Source organism: Ornithorhynchus anatinus, chromosome 1 (assembly GCF_004115215.2).
Source record: "Ornithorhynchus anatinus isolate Pmale09 chromosome 1, mOrnAna1.pri.v4, whole genome shotgun sequence".
Classification (NCBI taxonomy): Eukaryota; Metazoa; Chordata; class Mammalia; order Monotremata; family Ornithorhynchidae; genus Ornithorhynchus; species Ornithorhynchus anatinus.
Window position 1 is genome coordinate 98,173,350 of NC_041728.1, and position 25,535 is coordinate 98,198,884.

At 46.7% G+C, this 25,535-nt stretch overlaps 1 protein-coding gene across 1 annotated transcript in view; it reads left to right on the plus strand.

Moving 5' to 3' along the window:
* Positions 1 to 6,159: 6,159 nt before the first annotated feature.
* The window catches only part of RALGAPA2 (Ral GTPase activating protein catalytic subunit alpha 2), a 368,955-nt gene continuing 349,579 nt past the window's right edge, over positions 6,160 to 25,535 (plus strand). Inside the window, exon 1 of the mRNA XM_029070298.2 lies at positions 6,160 to 6,299. Within this exon, the coding sequence (XP_028926131.1) occupies positions 6,194 to 6,299 (106 nt within the window). The 5' untranslated portion in view covers positions 6,160 to 6,193. The remainder of the gene's footprint in view (positions 6,300 to 25,535) is intronic.

A 25,535-nucleotide genomic window follows, 5' to 3' on the forward strand; every position in this document is an offset into this window, starting at 1 on the left:
TTCTCCTGGCCTGGAATTTCCACCCCTTCTTATACAACAGGCCACCTTTCTCTCTCCACCTTCAAAGCCCCCCTAAAATCACATCTCCTCCAAGAAGCCTTCCCTGACTAAGCTCTCATTCCTCCTTCCCATCCTCGTCTCTGCATCAACTTAGAGAAGCAGCGTGGCTCAGTGGAAAGAGCCCGGGCTTGGGAGTCAGAAGTCATGGGTTCGACTCCCGGCTCTGTCGCTTGTCAGCTGTGTGACTGTGGACAAGTCTCTTCACTTCTCTGGGCCTCAGTTCCCTCATCTGTAAAATGGGGATTAAGACTGTGAGCCTCATGTGGGACAACCCGATGACCCTGTATCTCCCCCCAGCGCTTAGAACAGTGCTCTGCACATAGTAAGCGCTTAACAAATACCAACATTATTATTAACTGGGCACTCACATCCGTATCCCTGAAGCACTTGATGTTATCTCCACCCTCGGCCCCGCAACATCTACGTACGTATCCTTGAACTCTCCCATTTCCTCATCTGTAATTTATTTTGATGTCTGCCTTCCCTCTAGCCTGCAAGCTCCTTGTGGGCAGGGATCGTGTCTACCAACTCTGTTGTATTTTCCCGAGCGCTTAGTACAGTGCTCTGCATACAGGAAATGCCCAATAAATACCGTCGAAAAATAATAATAGTAATAACTCTAGTATCTGTTAAGGGCTCACTCCTAAGACTGTGAGCCCCATGGGTTTGACCTGATTATCCTGTATCTACCCCAGTGCTTAGAACAGTGCTTGGCTCGCAGCAGGGTAAGTTCGTCTCTAGGTCGTAAGCTTGTCTCTAAGCTCGTTGTGGCGGGGCTCAGTGGAAAGAGCCCGGGCTGGGGAGCCGGGGATCGTGAGTTCGAATTCCGGCTCTGCCACTCGTCAGCTGTGTGGCCGTGGGCAAGTCACTCAACTTCTCTGTGCCTCAGTTACCTCATCTGTAAAATGGGGATTAACTGTGAGCCTCAAGTGGGACAACCCGATTCCCCTGTATCCCCCCCCAGCATTTAGAACAGTGCTCTGCACATAGTAAGCGCTTAACAGATACCAACATTATCATTATTATTATTCTGGGCAGAGAATGTGTCTGTTTACGGTCATCACTCTCCCAAGAACTTAGTACAGAGCTTTGCACACAGTAAGTGCTCAATAAATACCATCGAATGAATTGAACTAACACCACAATGATTACCCTCTCGACTGTAAGCCCCTCGTGGGCAGGAGTCCTATATACCACTCTATTGTGTTGCACTCTCCCAAGTGCTTAGGACAGTGCTCTGCACCCGGTAAGCAATCAATAAATACCATTGATTGATCGATTGACTGAATGATTCCTAGGTATTGGGGAAGAGACAAGATAATCAGGTCAGACACAGTCCCTGTCCCACATGGGACTCCAAATCTAAGGGGGAGGGAGAACGAGTATTAAATCCCCATTTGAGGAAACTGAGGTACGTAGGAGTTTGATGCTCTTCTCTAAACTGAAAGCTCTTTGCGGACAGGGAATGTGTCTGTTATAGGGTAGCGATGTACTCTCCCAAGTGCTTAGTACGGTGCCCTGCACAGAGTAAGCACTCAGTGAATACGATTGATTTACGTGCCTAAGGCTACACTGCAGGCAAGTGGTAGAGCTAGAATTAGAACCCGGGTCCTGTGACTCTTGGGTCCCGTGGTCTCTCCAGTAGGCTATGCTGCTTCCCCAAAACAATAAACGCGATAGTCGTCATCATTATTATCACCATAGTGTTTACTGAGCACCTGGCAACTACTATATGCAAAGCACTGTACAGTAGTAGTAATAATGATGTGTTATTATATTAAATATAATGACATTATATATATAGTATATCATTATCTATTTTATAATGATATGTAGTATATCATATCATTATATATTATTCATTCATTGAGCGCTTACTATGTGCAGAGCACTGTACTAAGCGCTTGAAATGTACAAATCGGTAACAGCTAGAGACAGTCCCCGCCCTTTGACGGGCTCACGGTCTAATCGGGGGAGACGGTCAGGCGAGAACAATAGCAATAAATAGAATCGAGGGGATGAACATCTCATTAAAACAGTAGCAAATAAATAGAATCAAGGCGATGTACATTTCATTAACAAAATAAATAGGGTAATGAAAATATATACAGTTATATTATATATAATGATATATTGTAATACCATATATTATATCATTATATGTAATATTATATAAGAATACTATATATTATATCATATATAATAATATACTATAATTATATCATAATCATATTATACTATATAATATCATTATACTATACTATATAGTATATATAATACATATACACTACATATTATATCATTATATATTTTATAATGATGTTATATATTATTATATATAACGATGTGATATACTATACTATACAATGTATCATTATATATAATAATATATAATATCACTATACTATACTATATAGCATATATAATATATATACTATATATTATATCATTATATATTTTATAATATTATATATTATTATCGAGGACCCACTCGGTGCAATGTACTGTACTTAGCACTTGGGAAAGGTTAACAGAAAGAAGTTCCATATCCTCTGCCCACAAGGAGCGTGTATTCTATCTGTGCACCTGCTGGGCGTAAAGGAGCTTACTAGACTCCCAACGTATCCCGAAGCTGTACTGTTTTTTTGCGGAACACGGTTAACCGAGATACGATACCTTAGTCTAAAGCTGAGGGATTCATTGAGGGGTAATAGATTGAGTAGCTATTATTAATAATTATTAATCATATTCCTTGAGGGCTTACTGTGTACAAAGCAATATAATAATAATAATAATTTCAGTATTTGTTAAGCACTCACTCTGTGCCAAGCACTGTTCTAGACTCTGGGGCAGATACAGGGTAATCAGGTTGTCCCAGGGGGGGGCTCACAGTTTTAATCCCCATTTGACAGATGAGGTAACTGAGGCCCAGAGAAGTTAACTGACTTGCCCAAAGTCACACAGCTGACAAGTGGCAGAGCCGGGATTAGAACCCATGACCACTGACTCCCAAGCCCGGGTTCTTTCCAGTGAGCCATGCTGCTTCTCTATTAAGCGCTTGGAGAGCTCGCAGTCTAGAGGAATTGAGGAATCATATATTGATATTCTCAATTTCAAAATTTTATTTTTGCAGAAATTTCCAGATTATTAATCATATTTATTGAGCAATTACTGTGTGCAAAGCAATATACTAAGCGCTTGGGAGAGTATAATAAGCCCATTCCCCGCCCACGAGGAGCTCACAGTCTAGAGGAATTGAGGAATCATATATTGATGGTCTCAGTTTCAAAAATTTATTTTCAAGGAAATTTCCAAATTGTTAACCAAATTGATTGAGCAATTACTGTGTGCACAGCAATATACTAAGCGCTTGGGAGAGTATAATAAGCCCATTCCCCGCCCACGAGGAGCTGACAGTCTAGAGGGAATTGAGGATGTTGATGCTGTCAATTTCAAAAAATTATTTTCACAGAAATTTCCAAATTATTAATCGTGTTTATTGAGCAATTACTGTGTAGAAATTTCCAAAGCAAAACCCAAAGAGACCGTACAGCGGTATTTGGTAAGCGCTTACAGTGTGCCAGGCGCTGTACTAAGCGCTAGGTGAATCAAGCGCTTAGTACAGTGTTCTGCAAACAGTAAGCAGCGTGGCTCAGTGGAAAGAGTCAGAGGTGATGGATTCGAATCCCGGCTCTGCCACTTGTCAGTTGTGTGACTGTGGGCAGGTCACTTCACTTCTCGGTGCCTCAGTGACCTCATCTGTAAAATGGGGATGAAGACGGTGAGCCCCACGTTGGGATAACCTGATTCCCCTGTGTCTTCCCCAGCGCTTAGAACGGTGCTCTGCACATAGTAAGCGTTTAACGAATACCAACATTATTATTATTATTATTATTATTAAGCGCTCAATGAATACGATGGAATGAACACAGTCCCTGTCCCACGTGGGGTTCCCCGTCTCAACCCCATTTTACAGATGAGGTCCAGATGAGTGACTAGTCCAAGGTCTTCCAGCAGACGAGTGGTGGAGGCGGGATTCGAACCCATGACCTTCTGCCTCCGAGGTCCCGTGCTCTACCCTCTTCACCGAGCTGCTTCCTTGCAGTGGAGGCCGCTGGGGGCCCGACTTGGAATCTATGTTTCTACTTATCGTCATTCAATAATAATAATGATGACATTTGTTAAGCGCTTACTATGTGCAGAGCACTGTTCTAAGCGCTGTGGAGGGGGATACAAGATCATCGGGTTGTCCCACGTGGGGCTCACAGTCTTCATCCTCATTTTACAGATGAGGTCACTGAGGTCCAGAGACGTGAAGTGACTCGCCCACAGTCACACAGCTGGCAGGTGGCAGAGGCTGGATTCGAACCCATGACCTCTGTCTGCCTCCCAAGCCCGGGCTCTTTCCACTGAGCCAGGCTGGGGAGGATAGAAGGTGATGAGGTTGTCCCACGTGAGGCTCACAGTCTTCATCCCCATTTTACAGATGAGGGAACTGAGGCCCAGAGAATAGTGATGATAATAATAATAATGACGATGCATTTGTTAAGCGCTTCCTATATGCAAAGCACTGGTCTAAGCGCTGGGGTAGATATAGAGTGATCAGGTTGTTCCCCGGGAGGCTCACAGTCTTCATCCCCATTTAATAGATGAGGTCACTGAGGCCCAGGGAATGATAATAAGAATAATAATGATGGCATTTGTTAAGCGCTTACTATGGGCAAAGCACCGTTCTAAGCGCTGGGGAGGATACAAGGTGATGAGGTTGTCCCCCGTGGGGCTCACAGTCTTCATCCCTATTTTACAGATGAGGGAACTGAGGCCCAGAGAAGTGCAGTGACTTGCCCCAAGTCACACAGCTGACAGGTGGCGGGGGGGGGGGGGATTCGAACCCACGACCTCTGACTCCCAAGCCCGGGCTGTTGCCTCTGAGCCACGCTGCTGGTGTATAGTCCAAGCGCTTAGAAGAGTGCTCTGCGCACAGTAAGCACTCCCTGAGTGCGATGGAATGAGCGAGTGAATGGGTGAATGAGTGAATGAGTGAATGAATGAATAGGTGAATGAGCGAATGAATGAATGAGTAGGTGAATGAATGAATGAATGAATGAGTGAATGAGTAGAGCCCGTCGAAGGGCAGGGACTGTCTCTGTTACTGATTTGTACATTCCAAGCGCTTAGTACAGTGCTCTGCACACAGTAAGAGCTCAATAAATACTATTGAGTGAATGAATGAGTGAATGAATGAGTGGGTGAATGATTGAATGAGTAGGTGAATGACTGAATGAGTGGGTGAATGAATGAATGAGTAGGGAATGAGTGAATGAAATGAATGAGTAAGTGAATGAATGAATGAGTGGGGGAATGAGTGAATGGGTGAATGAGTGAGTAGGTGAATGAGTGGGTGAATGAGTGAATGAATGAATGAGTAGGTGAATGAATGAATGAGTGGGTGAATGAGTGAATGAATGAATGAGTAGGTGAATGAATGAGTAGGTGAATGAATGAATGAGTAGGTGAATGAATGAGTGAGTGGGGGAATGAGTGAATGAATGAATGAGTGGGGAATGAGTGAACGAATGAATGAGTAGGTGAATGAGTGAGGAGTGGATGAATAATGAGTGAATGAATGAATGAGTAGGCGAATGAGTGAATGAATGAATGAGTGAATGAATGAGTGGGGAATGAGTGAACGAATGAATGAGTAGGTGAATGAGTGAGGAGTGGATGAATAATGAGTGAGTGAATGAATGAGTAGGAGAATGAGCGAATGAATGAATGAGCGGGGTGAAGGAGGACGGCGGTTTCAGGGCGGCCCGCGGCGGGGGGGGGGGGGGGGAGCGGGAGGCCGGGGCCTGGGCGGCGAGGACTACAATTCCCGAGAAGCTTTGCGGGCCGGCGTCGCGGAGGGGGGCGGGGGGAGAGGAGGGCGCGCGACAGGCGGCCGCTCACCAGGGCCCGCGGCGGGCGCGGAGAACGGCATGCCGGGATATGTAGTTCGGGGCGGGGGCGGAGGAGGAGGAGGAGGAGGAGGAGGAGGAGGAGGAGGAGGAGGAGGAGGAGCGGGGGCAGGGGCCGGGGGGCGGGGCCGGGGCTCGGCGGTCTCAGAGCGCAGCCCGCGCCGGTCCCGGCCGGGATGTTCTCCCGCAGGAGCCACGGCGACGTGAGGAAAACCACCCAGAAGGCGCTGGACCCCAGGAAGGACGTGCCCACCCGCCTGAAGCACCTCCGGGCGCTGCTCGGTGAGGGGAGGGGGGCGCGCGCCGGGGGGCGGCGGGGGCGGGGGGGGGGGGGGAGCGCGCGCGCGCGCGGGCACGAGGACGGGGCCGCCCCTTCCCGCCCCCCGACGACTCGGGCGGCACCACTTCCCGCCGCGGGGGGGGGTGGAGCGGGGCGCCCCCAAACACCAGCTCTCGCGGGGGGGGGGGAGGGGGGTGAGGCGGCTGCCCCTGCTGCTGCTGCTGCTGATGAGGGTGCTGGTTAATGATGAGGGTCATCCTGAGGGTGCTGGTCAATGCTGATGACAATGAGGGTGCTGGTTATTAATGATGATCACAATGAGGGTGCTGGTTAATGATGATGATGATAAGGGTGCTCGTCCATAATGATAATAATGAGGGTGCTTGATAATAATGATGAGGGTGCTTGTCAATAATAATAATAATAAAGGTGCTTGATGGTAATATTGAGGGTGCTTGATAATAATAATGAGGGTGCTTGTCCATAATAATAATAATGAGGGCGCTTGATGATAATAATCAGGGGGCTTGTCCATAATAATAATAATAATAAGGGTGCTTGTCCATAATAATAATAATGAAGGCGCTTGATGATAATAATCAGGGGGCTTGTCCATAATGATAATAATAAGGGTGCTTGTCAATAATAATAATAATGAAGGTGCTTGATGATAATAATCAGGGGGCTTGTCCATAATAATAATAGTAATGAGGGTGCTTGTCAATAATGATAATAATGAGGGTGCTTGTCGATAATGATGATAATAATGAGGGTGCTTGATAATAATAATGAGGGTGCTTGTCCATAATAATAATAGTAATGAGGGTGCTTGTCCATAATAATAATAATGAGGGTGCTTGTCCATAATGATGATAATAATGAGGGTGCTTGTCGATAATGATGATAATAATGAGGGTGCTTGATAATAATAATGAGGGTGCTTGATAATAATAATGAGGGTGCTTGTCCATAATAATAATAGTAATGAGGGTGCTTGTCCATAATAATAATAATGAGGGTGCTTGTCCATAATGATGATAATAATGAGGGTGCTTGTCCATAATGATGATAATAATGAGGGTGCTTGTCCATAATGATAATAATGAGGGTGCTTGTCAATAATGATAATAATAATGAGGGCGATTCTTAATAATGATAACAGTGAGAGTGCTTGTTAATAATGATAATAATGAGGGTGCTTGTTAATAATGATAATGATGAGGGTACTTGTTAATAATGATAATAATGAGGGTGCTTGTTAATGATGATGATAATAATGAGGGTGATTGTTGATGATGATAATAATGAGGGTGCTTGTTAATAATAATGATGATAACGAGGGCGCTTGTTAATAATAATGATGATAACGAGGGTGCTTGTTAATAATAATGATAATAATAATGATAGTGCTTGTTAATAATGATAATGATAATGAGGGTGATTGTTAATAATGATAATAATAAGGAGGGTGCTTGTTAATAATGATAAAAATGAGGGTGCTTGAGAAGCAGCGTGGCTCAGTGGAAAGAGCCCGGGCTTGGGAGTCAGAGGTCACGGGTTCGACTCCCGGCTCTGCCACTTGGCAGCTGTGTGACTGTGGGCCAGTCACTTCGCTTCTCCGTGCTTCAGTGACCTCATCTGTAAAATGGGGATGAAGACTGTGAGCCTCACGTGGGACAACCTCATTACCCTATGTCTACCCCAGCGCTTAGAACAGTGCTCTGCACATAGTAAGTGCTTAACAAATGCCAGCATTATTATTATCTTTATTATTAATAATGATAATAATGATGGTGCTTGTTAATGCTAATAATGAGGGTGCTTAATAATAATAATGATGGTATGGGTTGTGTTTACTATGCTCATTCATTCATTCACTTGTGTTTATTGAGCGCTTACTATGTGCAGAGCACTGGACTGAGTGCTTGGAGTGTAGAATTTGGCAACAGATAGAGACAGTCCCTGCCCAGTGACGGGATCACAGTCTAAACGGGAGCAATCTAAATGTGCCGAGCACTGTTCTACGCGCTGGGGCAGATACAGGGTAATCAGTTTGTCCCACGTGGAGCTCACAGTTTTCATCCCCATTTGACAGATGAGGTCACTGAGGCACCGAGAAGTCAAGTGACTTGCTCAAAGTCACACAGCGGACAGGTGGTGAGGCCGGGATTAATAATGTTGGTATTTGTTAAGCGCTTACTATGTGCAGAGCACTGTTCTAAGCGCTGGGGTAGACACAGGGGAATCGGGTTGTCCCACGTGGGGCTCACAGTCTTCATCCCCATTTTACAGATGAGGTCACTGAGGCCCAGAGAAGTGAAGTGACTTGCTCACAGTCACACAGCCGACAAGCGGCAGAGCTGGGATTAGAACCCATGACCTCTGACTCCTAAGCCTGAGCTCTTTCCACCGAGCCACACTGCTTCTCTAAGCGCTTGTTAAGCGCTTACTCTGTGCCAAGCACTGTTCTAAGCACTGGGTGGGGGGATGCAAGTGCCGGGTTATGTGCCAAGCACTGATCTAAGCGCTGGGAGAGAAGCTGCGTGGCTCAGTGGAAAGAGCCCGGGCTTGGGAGTCAAGAGGTAGTGGGTTTTAATTCCACCCCTGCCCCTCGTCTGCGGTGTGACCTTGGGCAAGTCGTTTCACCTCTCTGGGCCTCTGTGACCCCATCTGGAAAATGGGGATGAAGGCTGTGAGCCTCACGGGGGACAACCTGATAATAATAATATCGATGGTATTTGTTAAGCGCTTAGTATGTGCAAAGCACTGTTCCAAGTGCTGGGGAAGATACAAGGTGATCAGGTAGTCCCACGTGGGGCTCAGAGTTTTAATCCCCACTTTACCTAGGAGGGAACTGAGGCACAGGGAAGTGAAGTCACTTGCCCAAAGGCACACAGCTGACAAGCGGCGGAGCGGGGATTCGAACCCATGACCACTGACTCCCAAGCCCGGGCTCTTTCCACTGAGCCACGCTACTTCTCTAGGATTAGGAGCGTGAGCCCCATGTGAGACAGGGACTGGGTCCAACCCCATTGCCTTGTATCCACCCCACCGCTTCGGACAAGAATAGTAATAAAGATGGTATTTTTCAAGCGCTTACTATGTGCAGAGCACTGTTCTAAGCGCTGGGGGGATAAAAGGTGATCGGGTTGTCCCATGTGGGGCTCACAGTTTCACTCCCCCTTTTACAGATGAGGTAACTGAGGCACAGAGAGGTTAAGTGACTTGCCCACAGTCACACGGCTGGCAAGCGGCGGAGTCGGAATTAGAACCCATGACCTATGACTCCCAAGCCCGGGCGCTTTCCACTGAGCCACGCTGCTTCTCTAAAGGAACCCCGCCTTTCCCCGTGTCATTTACGATGGTTTATGTCATTTGTTCAGCGCTCCTTTTGCGCTCAGCTCAGAACTGAACGCTCTCCAAAGCCCGTCAAAGGGCAGGGACCGTCTCTATCTGTTACCGATTTGTCCATTCCAAGCGCTTAGTCCAGTGCTCTGCACCTAGTAAGCGCTCAATAAATACTATTGAAGGAATGAATGAAAATCGGGATACCAGAAGAGAGCACCCTCATGTGTTGGTTTCGCTCCTCGGTCATTTTTTGGTCTGCAGAAAGAAACCACTGGGCAGGAGAGAGTGGATGGGTTTAGGAAACACGGGCTCATCGCAGAGTTGGAAAGGAAGAAGACGGGTTGACCACGAAATTTAAGAATTTAGCCCGGGCATTATTAAGCAGCATCATCCGTGACGTTTATTGAGCATCTCTTGTGCCCGGGACACTGTACTAAGCACCGAGAGAGTGCAAAGTGAAGCGATCGCCGTTCTCGAGGGGTTTCTGGTCAAATGGGAGAGGGAGGCACTTAGATACACTTACAGATATGGGGAGTAATAGTATATTTAAGATACGTACTTCAGGGGGCGGAAAGGGGGTTTGGTAATTTAAATCCTCAGCTCGCTCTAGAGTGCCAAGGTGGTAGTCGATAGGAACGTTAGAGATTATCCGGGGAAGATCTCGGGGGTGTCGGGGGGGAAATGTGATCTCAGGGCTTGGAAGACGGGTTGAGCCGTGCTCCGTCGGATACGAGAGGGGAGGGAGTTGCAGAAACGGGGAGGATGTGGGCAAGAGCTTGGCCGTGGGAGAGGTGAGAATGAGGCAGTGAGTAAATTATTTTGAGGGGAATGAAGATTGAAAGCTGTGATGTAGTGGGAGAAGAGAGTAGATAGGTTAAGGGGGTGGGGGTGGAGGAAACAGATTGCTTTAAACCCGGTGGTCTGGTTTTACTACTTGATAAGGAGAGGGATTGTCCCCCAGTGGAGGTTTCTGAGGGGAGGGGAGATGTGCCTAAAACCACGTTTTAGAACAGTGATCCAGGGCAGAGTGAAGTTCAGGCCGGAGTTAGATCGTGAGTCCCCTGCTATTGTTTTAATGAGATGTTCATCCCCTCGATTCTATTTATTGCCATTGTTCTCGTCTGTCCGTCTCCCCCGATTAGACCGTAAGCCCGTCAGAGGGCAGGGACTGGCTCTGTTACCGATCTGTACATTCCAAGCGCTTAGTACAATGCTCTGCACATAGTAAGCACCCCATAAATACTATTGAATGAATGAATGTGGGGCAGGACTGTTTCCAACCCGATTATCTTGTAATTACTTTTATTTGTATTTATATATATTGATAGTAATGTTGGTATTTAAGCACTTACTGTGTGCAGAGCACTGTTCTGAGCGCTGGAGTAGATACAGGGTCCTCAGGTTGTCCCACATGAGGCTCACAGTCTTAATCCCCATTTTACTCATTCAATAGTATTTATTGAGCGCTTACTATGTGCAGAGCACTGTACTAAGCGCTTGGAGTGGACAAATCTGTAACAGATAGAGACAGTCCCTGCCCTTTGACGGGCTTATAGTCTAATCGGGGGAGATGGACAGACAAAAACAATAGCAATAAATAGAATCGAGGGGATGAACATCTCATTAAAACAATAGCAAATAAATAGAATCAAGGTGATGTACATCACATTAACAAAATAATGAGGGAACTGAGGCACGGAGAAGTGAAGTGACTCGCCCAAAGTCACACAGCTGACAAGTGGCAGAGCCGGGATTCGAACCCATGACCTCCGACCCCCAAGCCCGGGCCCTTTCCACTGAGCCGGGCCGATATCGTCTGTCTCCACCACTAGACTGTAAGCTTGTTATAAGCAGGGAATGTGTCTACCGACTCTGTTGTATGGTACTCTCCCACGCGTGTAGTACAGTGCTGTGCACGTAGTAAGTGCTCAATAGATACCATTGATGGATTGATTGATGTTTCCGCCTGGCACATAGAAAGTGCTTGACAAGGACCATGTCTTTAAAAAAAGACTGAAAACGGAGGTGGGTGAGGAGGCTGATGAACTAGTCAAGCTGGAATATGACGAGTGCCTAGACCAGGGAGCTGAAGGCAGAATATGACAAGTCTCTGGACCGGTAAGGAAGGGATAGATACCGGAAACAGGGAAGAAGAACCAAAAGGTTTTGGTGGTGGACGAGATGAGGGGGTTTAAAGGGAGTTTCCCACCATGGTGGTGCGAGACAAGACAGAAACCTCCCTGCTGACCTCCCTCCCTCCGGTCGCTCCCCACTCCGATCCATACTTCATTCTGCTGCCTGGGTCATTTTTCTACAAAAACATCTTGGCCATGTTTCCCCTCTTCTCGAGAACCTCCATTGGTTGCCTGTGCGCCTCCATATCAAACAGAAACTCCTCACCGTCGGCTTTAAAGCACTCAGTCGTCTTGCTCCCTCCTACCTCACCTCACCGCTCTCATACTATAGCCCAGCCCGCACACTCCGCTCCTCTAATATTAACCTCACTCGATCTTCTCTATCTCACCTCCAGCCTCTTGCCACCACAACCTGCCTCTGGCCTGAAATGCCCTCCCTCTTCCTATCGGACAGACGTTTAACTCTCCCCCCGCCTCAGACGTTACTGAAGGCCCATCTCCTCCACAAAGCCTTCCCTGACTAAGCCCTCCTTTCCTCTTTTCCCACTCCCTTCTGTGTCGCCCTGATTTGCTCCCTTGATGAACAACCTCCTCGCGGCCCCACAGCAGTTATGTCCACATCTGTAATTTCGTTTATATTAATGTCTGTCTCCCGGTCTAGACTGTAAGCACGTTGTGGGCAGGGAATGTATCTGATATATTGTACTCTCTCAAGTGCTTAGTACAGGGTGGTGCACACAGGGAGCGCTCAGTAAATATGTTCGACTGAAGAACGAGGCCGCGGGATGGTGTGAAGGGGCCCGGCGCGAGCGACGGGCGAGGCGGCACGGCTGTGTGAGGGATGGGAGGCTGAGCTGCGACTTGCCCTGCATCGTCACGTGGGGAAAGACACAATCACGGCACGCACAGCCCCTCCCCAAAGTATAGAACACTAGCTGCTGGTAGAACCGCAGCTGAGACTGTTGACTCTCAGCTGGGAGGAATCGAAAGCCCTGCTCCTCTAGCCACACTACCCTACTGCTTCTTTGGTTTTATTATGTGCATTTGTCTCTGTCATGTATGCTACTGCTACAGTGTTTTCATTTTCTCGACTCTCCTCAGGTGTCTCTTGCCAGTCCCTTCTCCCCACTTTTAGTAGAGTGTGAGCCCCTTACGGGCCAGGTAGCATTTCCAATTCTGGACCTGTATCTTCTTTCCCAGCATTTACGACAGTGCTTTGCGCACATAAAGTGCTTAATATTATTATGAATCGATCGATATATTTCCCGAGTCCTTACTGGGTGCAGAGTTCAGTACTAAACTCTCGGGAGAGTGCAAAAGACATAGTCAGGATTTGTAAGTAGAATTCTGGCCCTCGAGTTTACAGTGTAGTGGGGGAAACAGACATTTCTGGTAAGGGAAGTGACCAGATATAAGGTTTATTCATAAATGCTATGGGTAGTGATGAAGTAAGTGCTTAAGGAGTAAAACTAAGCTCGTAGGTGACACAGAAGGGAGGGAAAAGAAAGTGGGGACGTAACGGATTGATGAAGGAAGGCTTCCTGGAGGAGATGAGATTTTTGAAGTGTTTTAAAGATAAGGAGAGTGGTGGATGGTTGGATATGAAAGGGGAGGGAGTTCCGGGCAAGAGAGGAGGTGTGAGGAAGGCAACAAGAGAGACGAGTGTGAGCCACAGCGAGTAGGTTGGTGTTAGAGGAGCGAAGCGTGCAGGCTGGATTGTACGTGGAGAGGAGTGGTTGGATAGGTATCGATCCATCAGTGGTATTTATTGAGCACTTTCTGGGTGCAGAGCGCCGAATAAAGCGCTCAAGATAGTAGGGAGAAAGCCGATTGAGAACTTCAGAGTCAGTGGCGAAGAGTTTCTGTCTGATGCGGAGGTGGATGGGCAACCATGGAAGAATTTGAAGGAGTGGATAGACGTGTGCAGAATGACTTTTTGTTTTTTTGAAAGAATGGAGTATGGACTGGAAGACGGAGAGAGGCTGGAGGCGGGAAGGTGGGAAAGGAGGCTGATGGCAGTAGTCCACAGGCTATTTATGGCAAGCGCTTGGACCGTCGTGGAGAGGAAGGGGATGGACTTTGGAGGTGTTGCGGCGGAAGAACAGATTGGATTTGGTGACTGAATATGCAGATTGAAGGAGATCAGTTGGTCAAGGATAGGGCCAAGGTTATAGGCCTGTGAGACCGGGAGGATGATAAGGGTGGTTGATTGTTTTGGTAAAGTTGGGGAGAGGAGGGAGTTTGGGAGAGGAGGCGACTACTGGGAGTCAGGGTCATTGCGAAGGTTCCTGACGTGAGAGACAGGGAGAAGGTCAACTGTGACGGCAAAGTGAAGTGGAGGAGAGGATTCGACTGGGGGAAGATAAAGAGTTCAGTCATTGAATATTAAGCCTGAAGTCTTGTCTCGTCTTACGCCGTCGAGTCGTCTCCGACCCGCAGCGGCGCCGTGGACACGTATCTCCCGGAACGCCCCACCTCCATCTGCAGTCGTTCTGATAAGCTTGAAGTAGCTGCGGCATAGTCCTGTAGAGATGTCCTGGAGGCAGGAGGAAGTGTTAGATTGCTGAGAAGGAGAGAAATCAGGACCGATGAGCTAGATTTGGGAGCCATCCGCAGAGAGGCGACGGTTGAAGCTGTGGGAGCGGACTGAGAAGAGAAAGGGACCGAAGATAAGAGGTGGGAGGCAGAGGAAGTGCCAGCGAAGAAGACTGAGAGCAATCAGCCTGAGTCACGGGGGGAGACCCAAGAGAGAACCGAGTTGGAAAAACCAAGCTTAGTTACTTTTTCCAGCTCTTGAAAGCAGTGTAGCAGTCGAAGAGGATCGGGGCCGAGTAGAGTCCGTTAGACTTGGCAAGAAGGAGGTCGTTGGTAATTTTAGGGAGTGTGGTTTCAGTGGAGTGAATGAGGTGAGAGCCATTTTGTAATAATAATAATAATAATTATGGTATTTGTTAAGCACTTACTGTCCCAAGCACTGTTCTAAATGCTGGGGTAGATACAAGGTATCAGGTTGTCCCACATGGGGTTCACAGTCTTAATCCTCATTTTAATAATAATGTTGGTATTTGTTAAGCTCTTACTATGTGCCGAGCACTGTTCTAAGCGCTGGGGTAGATACAGGGTAATCAGGTTGTCCCCCGTGAGGCTCACAGTCTTAGTCCCCATTTTACAGATGAGGGAACTGGGGCACCGAGAAGTCGAGTGACTTGCCCACAAGTCACACAGCTGACAGGTGGCGGAGTCGGGATTAGAACCCACATCCTCTGTTTCCTAAGACCGTGCTCTTTCCACTGAGCCACGATGAGGTAACTGAGGCATTGAGAAGTCAAGTGGCTTGCCCAAGGTCACACAGCAGACGAGTGGTGGAGCCGGGATTAGAACCCACGTCCTCTGACTCCCAAGCCCGGGCTCTTTCCAGTAAGCCACATTGCTTTTCTAGTGTGAAGAGGGTCAGTAAGGCAGTTGGAGGAAAGGAAGTAGAGGCAGAGGAGGTAATCAACCTAATCTAGGATAGATAATGGGAAGAGGGAGAAAGAGCCATAATAATAACGGTGTGATTTGTTAAGTGCGTCCTATATGCCCAGCTCTCTATTTGGACCCAGTCACTGCACTACATGGGGTCCACAGTCTAAGGAGGAGAGAGAACAGATATTAAATCCCCATTTCGGATGAGGAAACCGAGGCCCAGAGAAATTGTGACACGCCTAAGGTCACACAACAGGCAAGTGACAGAGCTGAGATTAGAATCCAGGTCCCCGAGTCCCAGGCCCATGCTCTTTCTACAAGGCCCCGCTGTTGCTCAACTAATGTTGTTTAGCCAAAGGGCGGGCCGAGTTATAGCAGGTGAGGATGAATTTGAAGTGGCCCAGGGAAAGAGCACAGGCCCGGGAGTCAGAGGAACTGAGTTCTAATCCCGACTCCGCCACGTGTCTGCTGTGTGACCTGGGGCAAGTCACTTCACTTCTCTGGGCCCCAGTTACCTCATCTGGAAATGGGAATGAAGACTCTGAGCCCCATGGGGGACAGGGACTGTGTCCAACTTGGTTAACTTGTATCTACTCCACTGCTTAGAACAGTGCTTAACATAGTAAAATAGTAAGTTCTTAAGTAAAATAATTATTATCATCGTTAAGTGGCCGTGGTCAGCCCACTGCCTAGATTTCCACCAACAGGGCTCGGTGGCACGAGCGCAGGACTGGAAGAAATGTACCGTTTAATCAGGGCTAGGTATTGGTGGAATGACAGGGACGGAGGGTTGGGAGCGAGGGAGTTGCTTTCAGTGGAGAGGGATGAGTTGAGTTGAGCGTACGGATTTGTTTATCAAAAGAGGAGATCAGAAAAGGAATCCAAGTGGGACATGACAGCCTGGGGTAGGTGGAGGGGATCAAGGTATCAGGGGTGTCTGTTGCGGGGAGGACAGCAGGATAGGGGAGAGATGACAGGGTACGAGAAAGTGGGATTTCAGAGTTGGGGAGGTAAGAAATGGCACAGTGACCGGAAATGATGAGCTCCGGCGTGTGTCCAAGTTGACTTTGGGCTATCACTTTTTGTGTAGTTTACAAATGATAGGTTTTTTTTTTTAAAAAAAACAACTTTACATGAGTGGAAATAGGGTAAGAGTCCAATCGGAGGACCTGTGAGGGAAATGAAAAAGCAGGCTACCCTGACAAGAGCTGTTCTAGTATTTTATGAATCAGTTTTTTTAATGGCACTTATGGAGTGCTAGCCACTGAACTAAGCCCTTGGGAGAGTATACAGTAGGTAACGTATTCTGTCCCTTAAGAACTGACAATATTTTGAGGAAGGCAGGCAGAAATCATTTATGGCTGTGATAGCGAGAGGAAGAACAAGTACAACTCAGGAAGCAATGCCACTTTTCTTTTCCTGAGGTCATGTTCCCCTCCCCCGCCCCCATCTGCCCGCTCAGCATTTATATGCCAATTATTCATGCATTCGTTCATCGTCATATTCATTGAGCACTTACTGTGTGCAGGGCACTGTACTAAGCGCTTGGCAAAGTACAGTACAACAATAAACAGTGACCTTCCCTGCTCACAACGAGCTCCCGGTCTAGCGGGGAGAGATAGACACCGATGCAAATAAATAAAGTTACAGATGTGTACGTAAGCGCTGTGGGAGAGGGGAGAGGGGAAGAGCAAAGGGAGCAAGTCAGGGCGACGCAGAAGGGTGAGGGAGATGAGAAAAAGTGGGGTGTAGTCTGGGAAGGCCTCTTGGAGGAGATGTGCCTTCATTAAGGCTCTGAAGGGGGGAGAATGGCATAGCAGGTGACAGAAATGGAACTTCTGCTGTTCAGATCCTCCCCTTCATTCTGCATTTGATTCCTCAATCACAAAGCTGTCCCGCATACAAATTAAACTCGGGGCACACCCTAATAAGGACCCATTTAGGTGGACTGCTCTGCGGAGTCCGCCTGGTGCTATGGTCTGAAGCTCACACTGGGAAAACACTGTACAAAACCAAGGATCTTAATCGGCAGCATGGAACCGACTACTGACGACCGAGGACCCCTTTTCCCTCTGCTCCCTCTACCCCTCCTTCACCTCTCCGCAGCTCAACCCTCTTCTCCCCCCTTTCCCTCTGCTCCTCGCCCGTGCTCATCCGCTCAACTGTATATATCTTCATCACCCTATTTATTTTGTTAATGAGATGTACATCACCTTGATTCTATGTATTTGATTCTATGTATTGTTTTAATGAGATGTTCTTCCCCTCGATTCTGTTTATTGCCATTGTTCCTGTCTGTCCCTCCCCCCCCCCCCCATTAGACCGTAAGCCCGTCAAAGGTCAGGGATTGTCTCTATCTGTTACCGATTTGTCCATTCCAAGCGCTTAGTACAGTGCTCCGCACATAGTAAGCACTCATTAAATACTATTGAATGAATGAATGAATAATTCCGGCTCCACCGGTTGTCTGTTGTGTGAACTTGGGCCAGTCACCTAACTTTTCTGTGCCTCGGGTACCTCATCTTTAAAATGGGGATCAAGTCTTCAGGCTTAGGCTGAGTCCCATGTTTGTCAGCGATTGTTTCCAACCTGATTATCTTGTATCTACTCCAGCACTCAGAGTATTGGGCACATTGTAAGTGCTTAATAATTAGCGTAAAAAATACCGTCAGGAACCGTGGTACGTAGGCAGCACGCTCTCCACTCTTCAATAATGCAATGATAGATAAGGAAGTAGAACACTGATTCAAGAAAGCTAACGTTTCCTTCGGGAGGCCGTCAGAGTAGGGCTGCTTTACGGAGTCAGCCTCCTGACCAAATTGGAAGTCGATAGAGCCGGATGTGTCCGGTTCTTCCCCCGCCCGCTCTGTGTGTGTACACATAGCTCCGACCACACTGTGCACACCCAAAGATTGTCCTTTGTTGTTCGCAGTGCATGGTCCTGGTGTGTGCTTCCGTGTGTGTGTGCGTGTCTGTGAGCGAGAGAGAGAGCTCCAACCACACTGTGCATATCCAAAAGTTGTCCTTTGTTGTTTGCAGTATATGGTTTTGGTTGGTTTTGGTTTTTGTTTTTGCTTTCTTGTCTCGTGAGCTTCATGATGTTTTTAGTCATAAAGAACTGCTTTTTACTTGATTATTCGGCAGGATCCTGGTCGAACTGTAACAATCGAATACCAGTTTTCAACTGGGATGCGGAATTGTTTGAAACTTCGTTTTTAATTGCATCCTTAAAATGTTTTCTCTGTCCTCTCTGCTTTCCATTTTCCCAATTTCAGCTCACTATTCATTAGCTCTCTGGATATCCTGTGGTCATCCATTCTCCTCACATGTCCTATCCAATTTGCGGTTTCGATGTGAACTTTAGCTAATGCAAGGGGACGAACCTCATTCTAGGATGTAGTTGCTCCTGATTCTGTCTTGCATTTGATATTGATTTTTAGCCCATAATTTGTTCTGACAAAACTTCTCAGGGAGTCAGATAATAACAATAATGTTGGTATTCGTTAAGCGCTTACTATGTGCCGAGCACTGTTCTAAGCTCTGGGGTAGATACAGGGTCATCAGGTTGTCCCACGTGAGGCTCACAGTCTTCATCCCCATTTTACGTCTGTGGGGAGGCCAGGTCTCACAGCTGTAGAGAAGATTGGCTAGATCTCTGTTTCGATCTGGACCTGAATACCACAACGCCGACAGTTTCCTAAAAGATGCGGTGCGGCCCAGTGGATAGAGCACAGGCCTGGAAGTCAGAAGATCCTGGGTTCTAGTCCCGACTCTGCCACTTGTCTGACCTGGGGCAAGTCATTTCTCTGTGAAGCAGCGGGAAGAGGGGAAGCAGCGTGGCTAAGTGGAAAGAGCCCGGGCTTCGGAGTCAGAGGTCATGGGTTCGACTCCCGGCTCTGCCACTTGGCAGCTGTGTGACTGGGGGCGAGTCGCTTCACTTCTCTGTGCCTCAGTTGCCTCATCTGGAAAATGGGGATTAACTGTGAGCCTCACGTGGGACAACCTGACCCTGTATCTACCCCAGCGCTTAGAGCAGTGCTCTGCACATAGTAAGCGCTTAACAAAGACCAACATTAATTCTCTGTGCCTTAGTTACCTCATCTGTAAAATGGGGATTAAGACTGTGAGCCCCATGTGGGACTCGGACTGTGTCCAAACCTATTATCTTGTATCTACTCCAGCCCTTAGAACAGTGTCTGACACACAGTAAGCGCTTAACAACTTCCACAATTATTATTATTATTCTTACTGATGAGTTTTGGTTTCTTTTACTATTCTGTTCATCATTGCATTGTCTGGCAGGGAGCTACTTAGGTAGCAGAATTCTCTAGCTTGTGAGCTCGCTGTGAGCAGGGAATGTGTCTGTTATTTTGTACCCAGCGTGGCTCAGTGGAAAGAGCTCGAGCTTGGGAGTCAGAGGTCATGGGTTCTAATCCTGGCTCTGCTGTTTGTCAGCTGTGTGACTTTGGGCAAGTCACTTAACCTCTCTGTGCCTCAGTTACCTCATCTGTAAAATGGGGATTAAGACTGCGATCCCCACGTGGGACAACCTGATCACCTTGTAACCGCCCTCAGCACTTAGAACAGTGCTTCACGCATAGTAAGTGCTTAACAAATACCATCGTTATTATTATTTATTATTACCCTCCCAAGCGCTTAGTACAGCGCTTTGCACACAGTAAGTGCCTAATAAGTACAATGGAAAGACTGAATGAATGAATGAATTCTATGGTAGTATTCAGTTCTGGGTTTCCAATATAGATTTTTAGTTGCATGTATGTCTTCTCAGGCGCAAGTTGATGTGAAAGCTGTGAGACTTGGCTGATTCCGAGAACTGGTTTCTAATCCTTTGCATTTCTCCGTGGGCGGGTGCCTCTAAGGCACAGTCATTTGCGTACAAAAATTCTTGAAAGACTGTCTTTGAATGGCTTTCGATGATGCCTGTTGAGTTGAAAGAGTTCACCAGCGGAGCAGAAGCATATTATAAAACCCTATATTCAGGTCTCTGGGCTTATCTTTCATCATGGCGCCGTGGAATAAATTCAACAGGGCGGGGCTCACTCTATGCCCCTGCACCACCGCAGTGCCGACGGGAATGGGCCGACGGGAATGGCTTGGACAGGGCACCCCTCAGTTGTGTCCCAGCCAACTATTCCATCTTGAAGGAACAGTGAAATTTTAACGCTCTTTGTACGCCGCCAAATGGATTAAGTAATTTCCCCGAGACAAAACCTCTCAGCGGGTTTGCCGTCGGGTCCGGCTGCTCGGCCGGGCAATTTCGTGGCTAGGAGTACAGCGGTGACTTCCTCGCTAGTTGGGAGAAGGGCCGTGTCTTTGCACGTCAGCGGGTTTTCTCTATTTTGACGGGCCTCGTTTTCAGTGAACACATAGAGTAACCTACTTACCTTAGAGAAGCAGTGTGGCTCAGTGGAAGGAGCACGGGCTTGGGAGTCAGAGGTCGTGGGTTCGAATACCAGCTCCGCCGCTTGTCAGCTGTGTGACTGTGGGCGAGTCACTTAACTTCTCTGTGCCTCAGTTACCTCATCTGTAAAATGGAGATTAAGACTGTGAGCCTCACGAGGGACCACCTGATTATCCTGTAAATCTACCCCAGCGCTTAGAACAGTGCTCTGCACATAGTAAGCGCTTAACAAATACCAACATTGTTACCTGGTGTGGCCCGCTGCTTAGCTTTGGGTGTGGGATATGGAGATCTCAACTGGCAGGGGGACCATTAGGTCCCCCTCACCTGTACCTTCCGCTGGAACAGAGAAAACCTCCCTGCCTCCCTCACTCTTGTGGGGGCAGGCCAAAGTGGGGCTGGGAGGAGGGAGGATGGAGAAAAATAAAAAGCATATCCCAGTCCCAACCATTACTTACCCTGGGTATTTTGATGGCGGTGGCTGCTGCTCTTTCCTTCATTTAATGCAGTGCCAGGTGATCCTACCCGCGCTCACCAGGCATCCCGATACTCGTGATCTGATCCTCAGCTTGGCTGTCAGTACCCGTGGGTCGGGGAAACCTCATGCCTGCCTCGAGAAACGGCGTAGCTTAGTGGAAAGAGCATGGGCTTGGGAGTCAGAGGACGTGGATTCTAATCCCGGCTCTGCCACTTGTCTGCTGTGTGACCTTGGGCAAGTTACTTAAATTCTCTGTGCCCGTTACCTCATCTGTAAAAGGGGGATTGAGACTTTGAGCCCACGTGGGACAACCTACCTTGTATCCACCCCAGTGCTGCAGAACAGTGCTTGGCACATAGCGCTTAACAAATACCATAATTATTATTATTATTATCGGATCCCTATCGTTGACCCGCCATAGACCTGTTTGAGTAATACATCACGTGGCAAGGCAGGATTAAAGGCAGCGTTGTGCCAGAATGAAGTCAGTCTACTGGCGGAGAAGTTATGCTCATCTCAACAAAGCTTTGCTGGGTGGGACCCGGGAGGAGGATGTAGGACAATAGCTTACCCAATCGGCTGCTGTTCGGCGAGCCGGATCTGAGCAACCAAAAGCAACAGCGTCGGGAAAAGTTTCAAGGACGCAAATAAAGCGCGGCCCAAGTCAGTACTGCATCGGAGCTGGAAACGGGGAGACGAGCAGAGCGGACAGACCAGCTCGTCTTGCTGCAGCAGACGAAGAAAGGAGTGGCTCTTTGAGCTGCAGCTTGGAGGGAATCGTGAGACCATGGCAAAAATGAAAACAGCAACAGGTGCTAAGCACAGCAGAAACATCACCACAAGAGACAAACCTTTGTGTCTACCTGATGTGGTTAGAACAGTCAGTCCCTCATTGGCCTTTTTTAGACTGTTGCCTCTGTGGCTAAACTTCATCATCAGCAGTGTCATCCCAAACACAGCGGATATGTTTGTGTCATTATATATGTGTAGTCCACATTATATATGTGTAGTTAACATTTATTCTGGAGGTAATGGGATTTTTTTGGTGAATTAAAATATTCTCATTCCTGTATTATAATAAAATATTTAACACACAGGTTGCATTGCCTGGGGAGAGTTCCACAGTATGATCACCGCAAGCATGATTTAGATCAATCGCTGGTCATAATGGAAAATTCAGATTCTATATCATTTTCCATATTGTTGAACACTTCCTTTCCAGCATCTTCACTATCGGTTTCTCGATGTTTTGACATCGATTTTTAACTGATTTTTTTGCCCTCTTTTGGTAGGTGTAAATTGTATTTACTTTGCTTCCTTCTGTCAGATACATAAGTAGTTCAGTTCATAAAATCTTTCCTGGTGTATTGTGAAATGACTATACATCTGATCAGAGTTCTTGGTATAACCACGCACTCAGTGAATTGTTCATATCGTGGTATTTCCAGTTACTCCATTAAAGATGTCAGTGGATTAGCGTGTGAGTTGAAAATAAGAATTAAGTAACCGTCATGTCCATTACCATCATAGTAAGTGTCAAAAAAAAAAAAAGATACCTTTGGTTGCCTGGACAAAATGCGCACCTGGCTTTCGACTGGCATATATAAGGGGCATATCAAGATGGGGTGGCGAGAGGGAAGACCTGTACAGTAGCGAAAGAACCCACAGGTGGAGTAGGATGGAGAAGAGGGAATCGGGGAAAGAAGGTAGAGAGGAAGGAGGGAATTTGATGCATGGCTATTCATTTATTATTAAGGATCCTTTGGGATACTTAAGAGTAACCCAGGCAAGACTTTGAAAATTTCAAACTCGTGTGTTGGTATCATTTTCCACGGAGGAATGCCTAAATTTTCTCACGCACTTTTGTAAAGGAAATGGAGGTCCGTTTTTGTAGCATCAGAGCTGGTTAAATCTTCAGTTTTCTCTCCAGCTTTGTTTATTAGTGATATGAATTCCTGACATCTAGGAAAACATGCTGTCTGTGTGAATGGAAATCTCCCTTTAAAGCTTGTGTTTTATTTTGAGAAATCTTTTATTCAGTCTGTAACAATATCTCGTTGGTTCTACCGTAGCGTCTCTAGAATCCGTACCGCGGTAATCCAAGCTCTTATCATTTCCCACCTTGACTACTGCAACAGAGAAGCAGCAGGGCCTGGTGGAAAGGCTCGGGACTGGAAGTTAGAGGAGCTGGGTTCGAATCCCAGCTCAACTGCTTGTTGTGTCACCTTGGGCAAGTCATTTAGCTGCTCTCTGCCTGAATCTCCTCAACTGTAAAATGGGGACGAGAATTTTGTGTTCTCCCTCCTGCTTAGGCTGGGATCCCCGTGCGGGACAGGAACTGTGTTAAATATAATGAACTTGTATCTACCCCAGCTCTTAGAACCGGTGCTTGACACATAGTAAGCGCTTAACAAATACCGTAATAATGATAATACTATAATACTATAGTAAGCGCTTAACAAATACCGTAATAATGATAATACTCTTTGCTGACCTCCCTGTCTTCTGTCTCTAATCATGATAATAATTTTGGTATTCATTAAGCACTTACTAAGTACAGTTCCTGGCACAGAGTGCTGGGGTGGATACAGGCAAATCGGGTCGGACACAGTCCCGGTCCCTTATGGGGCTCACGGTCTCGATCCTCAGTCCGTACTTAACTCTGCTGCCCAGATCATTCTTCTAAAAAACGTTCAGTCCCCATCTCCCCACTCCTCAGAAACCTCTAACGGTTGCCTCTCCACCTCCACATAAGGTTGAAACTTCTTTAAAGCCCTCAACCAACTCTCCCCCTCCTACCTTATCTCGCTGTATGCAAACTCTGCTCTTCTAATCGACCGTCAATCCCTTTCTGCATCCTCTTTCTTAATCAGAACTCCCTCCCTTTCATATCGGACAGATCACCCCTCTCCCCACCTTTGAAACTCTGCTAAAATCACATCTCCTCCAAGAGGTCTTTGGTGATTAAGCTTTTACACGTCCCATTTTTCCTCCCTTCTACATCGCCTATGCACTTGGATCCGTGCCCCTTAAATACTTGATATTTACCCCACTCCCACAGCATTTATGTACAAATCCATAATCTATTTTAATCTTCTTTTCCCCTCTAGAGCTCCTCATGGTTAGGGATCATGTTTGCCAACTGTATTGTAGCCTTGGGAGTCAGAGGTCGTGGGTTATAATCCCTGGTCTGCCACTTGTCAGTTGTGTCACTTTGGGCAAGTCACTTAACTTCTCTGTGCCTCAGTTACCTCATCTGTAAAATGGGAATTAAGACTTTGAGCCCCATGTGGGCCCACCTGATTACCCTGTATCTACCCCAGCTCCTAGAACGGCGCTTGGCACATAGTAAGCGTTAACAAATATCGGCACTATTATAATTAGCCTTCCAAGCACTTATTACAGTGCTCTGCACACAGTAAGCACTCAGCAAAAACTATTAATTGACTGATTTGCATTTGATGTGTAGCGAATAGGTAGATTTAAATTCTTGCTAAATCTTGATATATTTGCCCCATATAAGTCACCTAACAATGGTGGAGATTATTCCATAAGAACTGACGGATTCCAGCTTTCATCAGAATTGATTTTTCTAATGTGATGCCCTTGGGATGGTGCATTTAATTTTTTTCCCCAGCCAGTTATTTTATGTGAACTACTGTGATGAACTGCGTGGCATGGGATTTTACAGAATGCAAAGCATTTACAACCTCACCCCTTCATTTTGAATCGCAGACCTTTAAAGAAAAGACTCTTATTTTTTATCAGATTTAATGCACCCTGCTTTGATGCTGTTTTATAAGACAACTCTTGCTAAAACTGAAATCTGCCCAAATTTAGGTGTGAATTTGCCATTCCCAGCCACTGGGTTTTTGTTTTGAATTTATAACTCATAGCTTGGTACTACTGCAATTTCTTGTTGTAGTTTAAAATTTACTCATGAATGTGCTACCTTAACAGTTTCCCTCCAAATTCTCAGCAAGTAGTCAAAATCTAAAGGGGATCTGTTTAAATTTACAGGAAAAACTTTCAGATGGTCCTCTTTTCCTCTCAAGATTCTCATTTCCGTATCAAAAAGTCTTTCAGGAACCAAAAGTCAATGTGACATATTTCAAAATGGAGGTTGCATTAGGGAGAGCATCCTAATAAAATAAAACTTTGGTCTTCAGCCCACTTGGGAATGACAAGTGCTGACTAATTAAAAATACTGGTTTTAGAAGAGAAAGGGCTGTCCAGCGTGAGGTTTTACATAAAAAAGAAAAGTCCTCTTGGACACCTCGGGAAGGTCAGTTGTTTCTTTTTTAATATAGCATTTGTTGAGCACTTACTACGTTCCAGACACTGTACTAGGCACTGGGGTACATACAGGATAAACAGTTTGAACACAGTC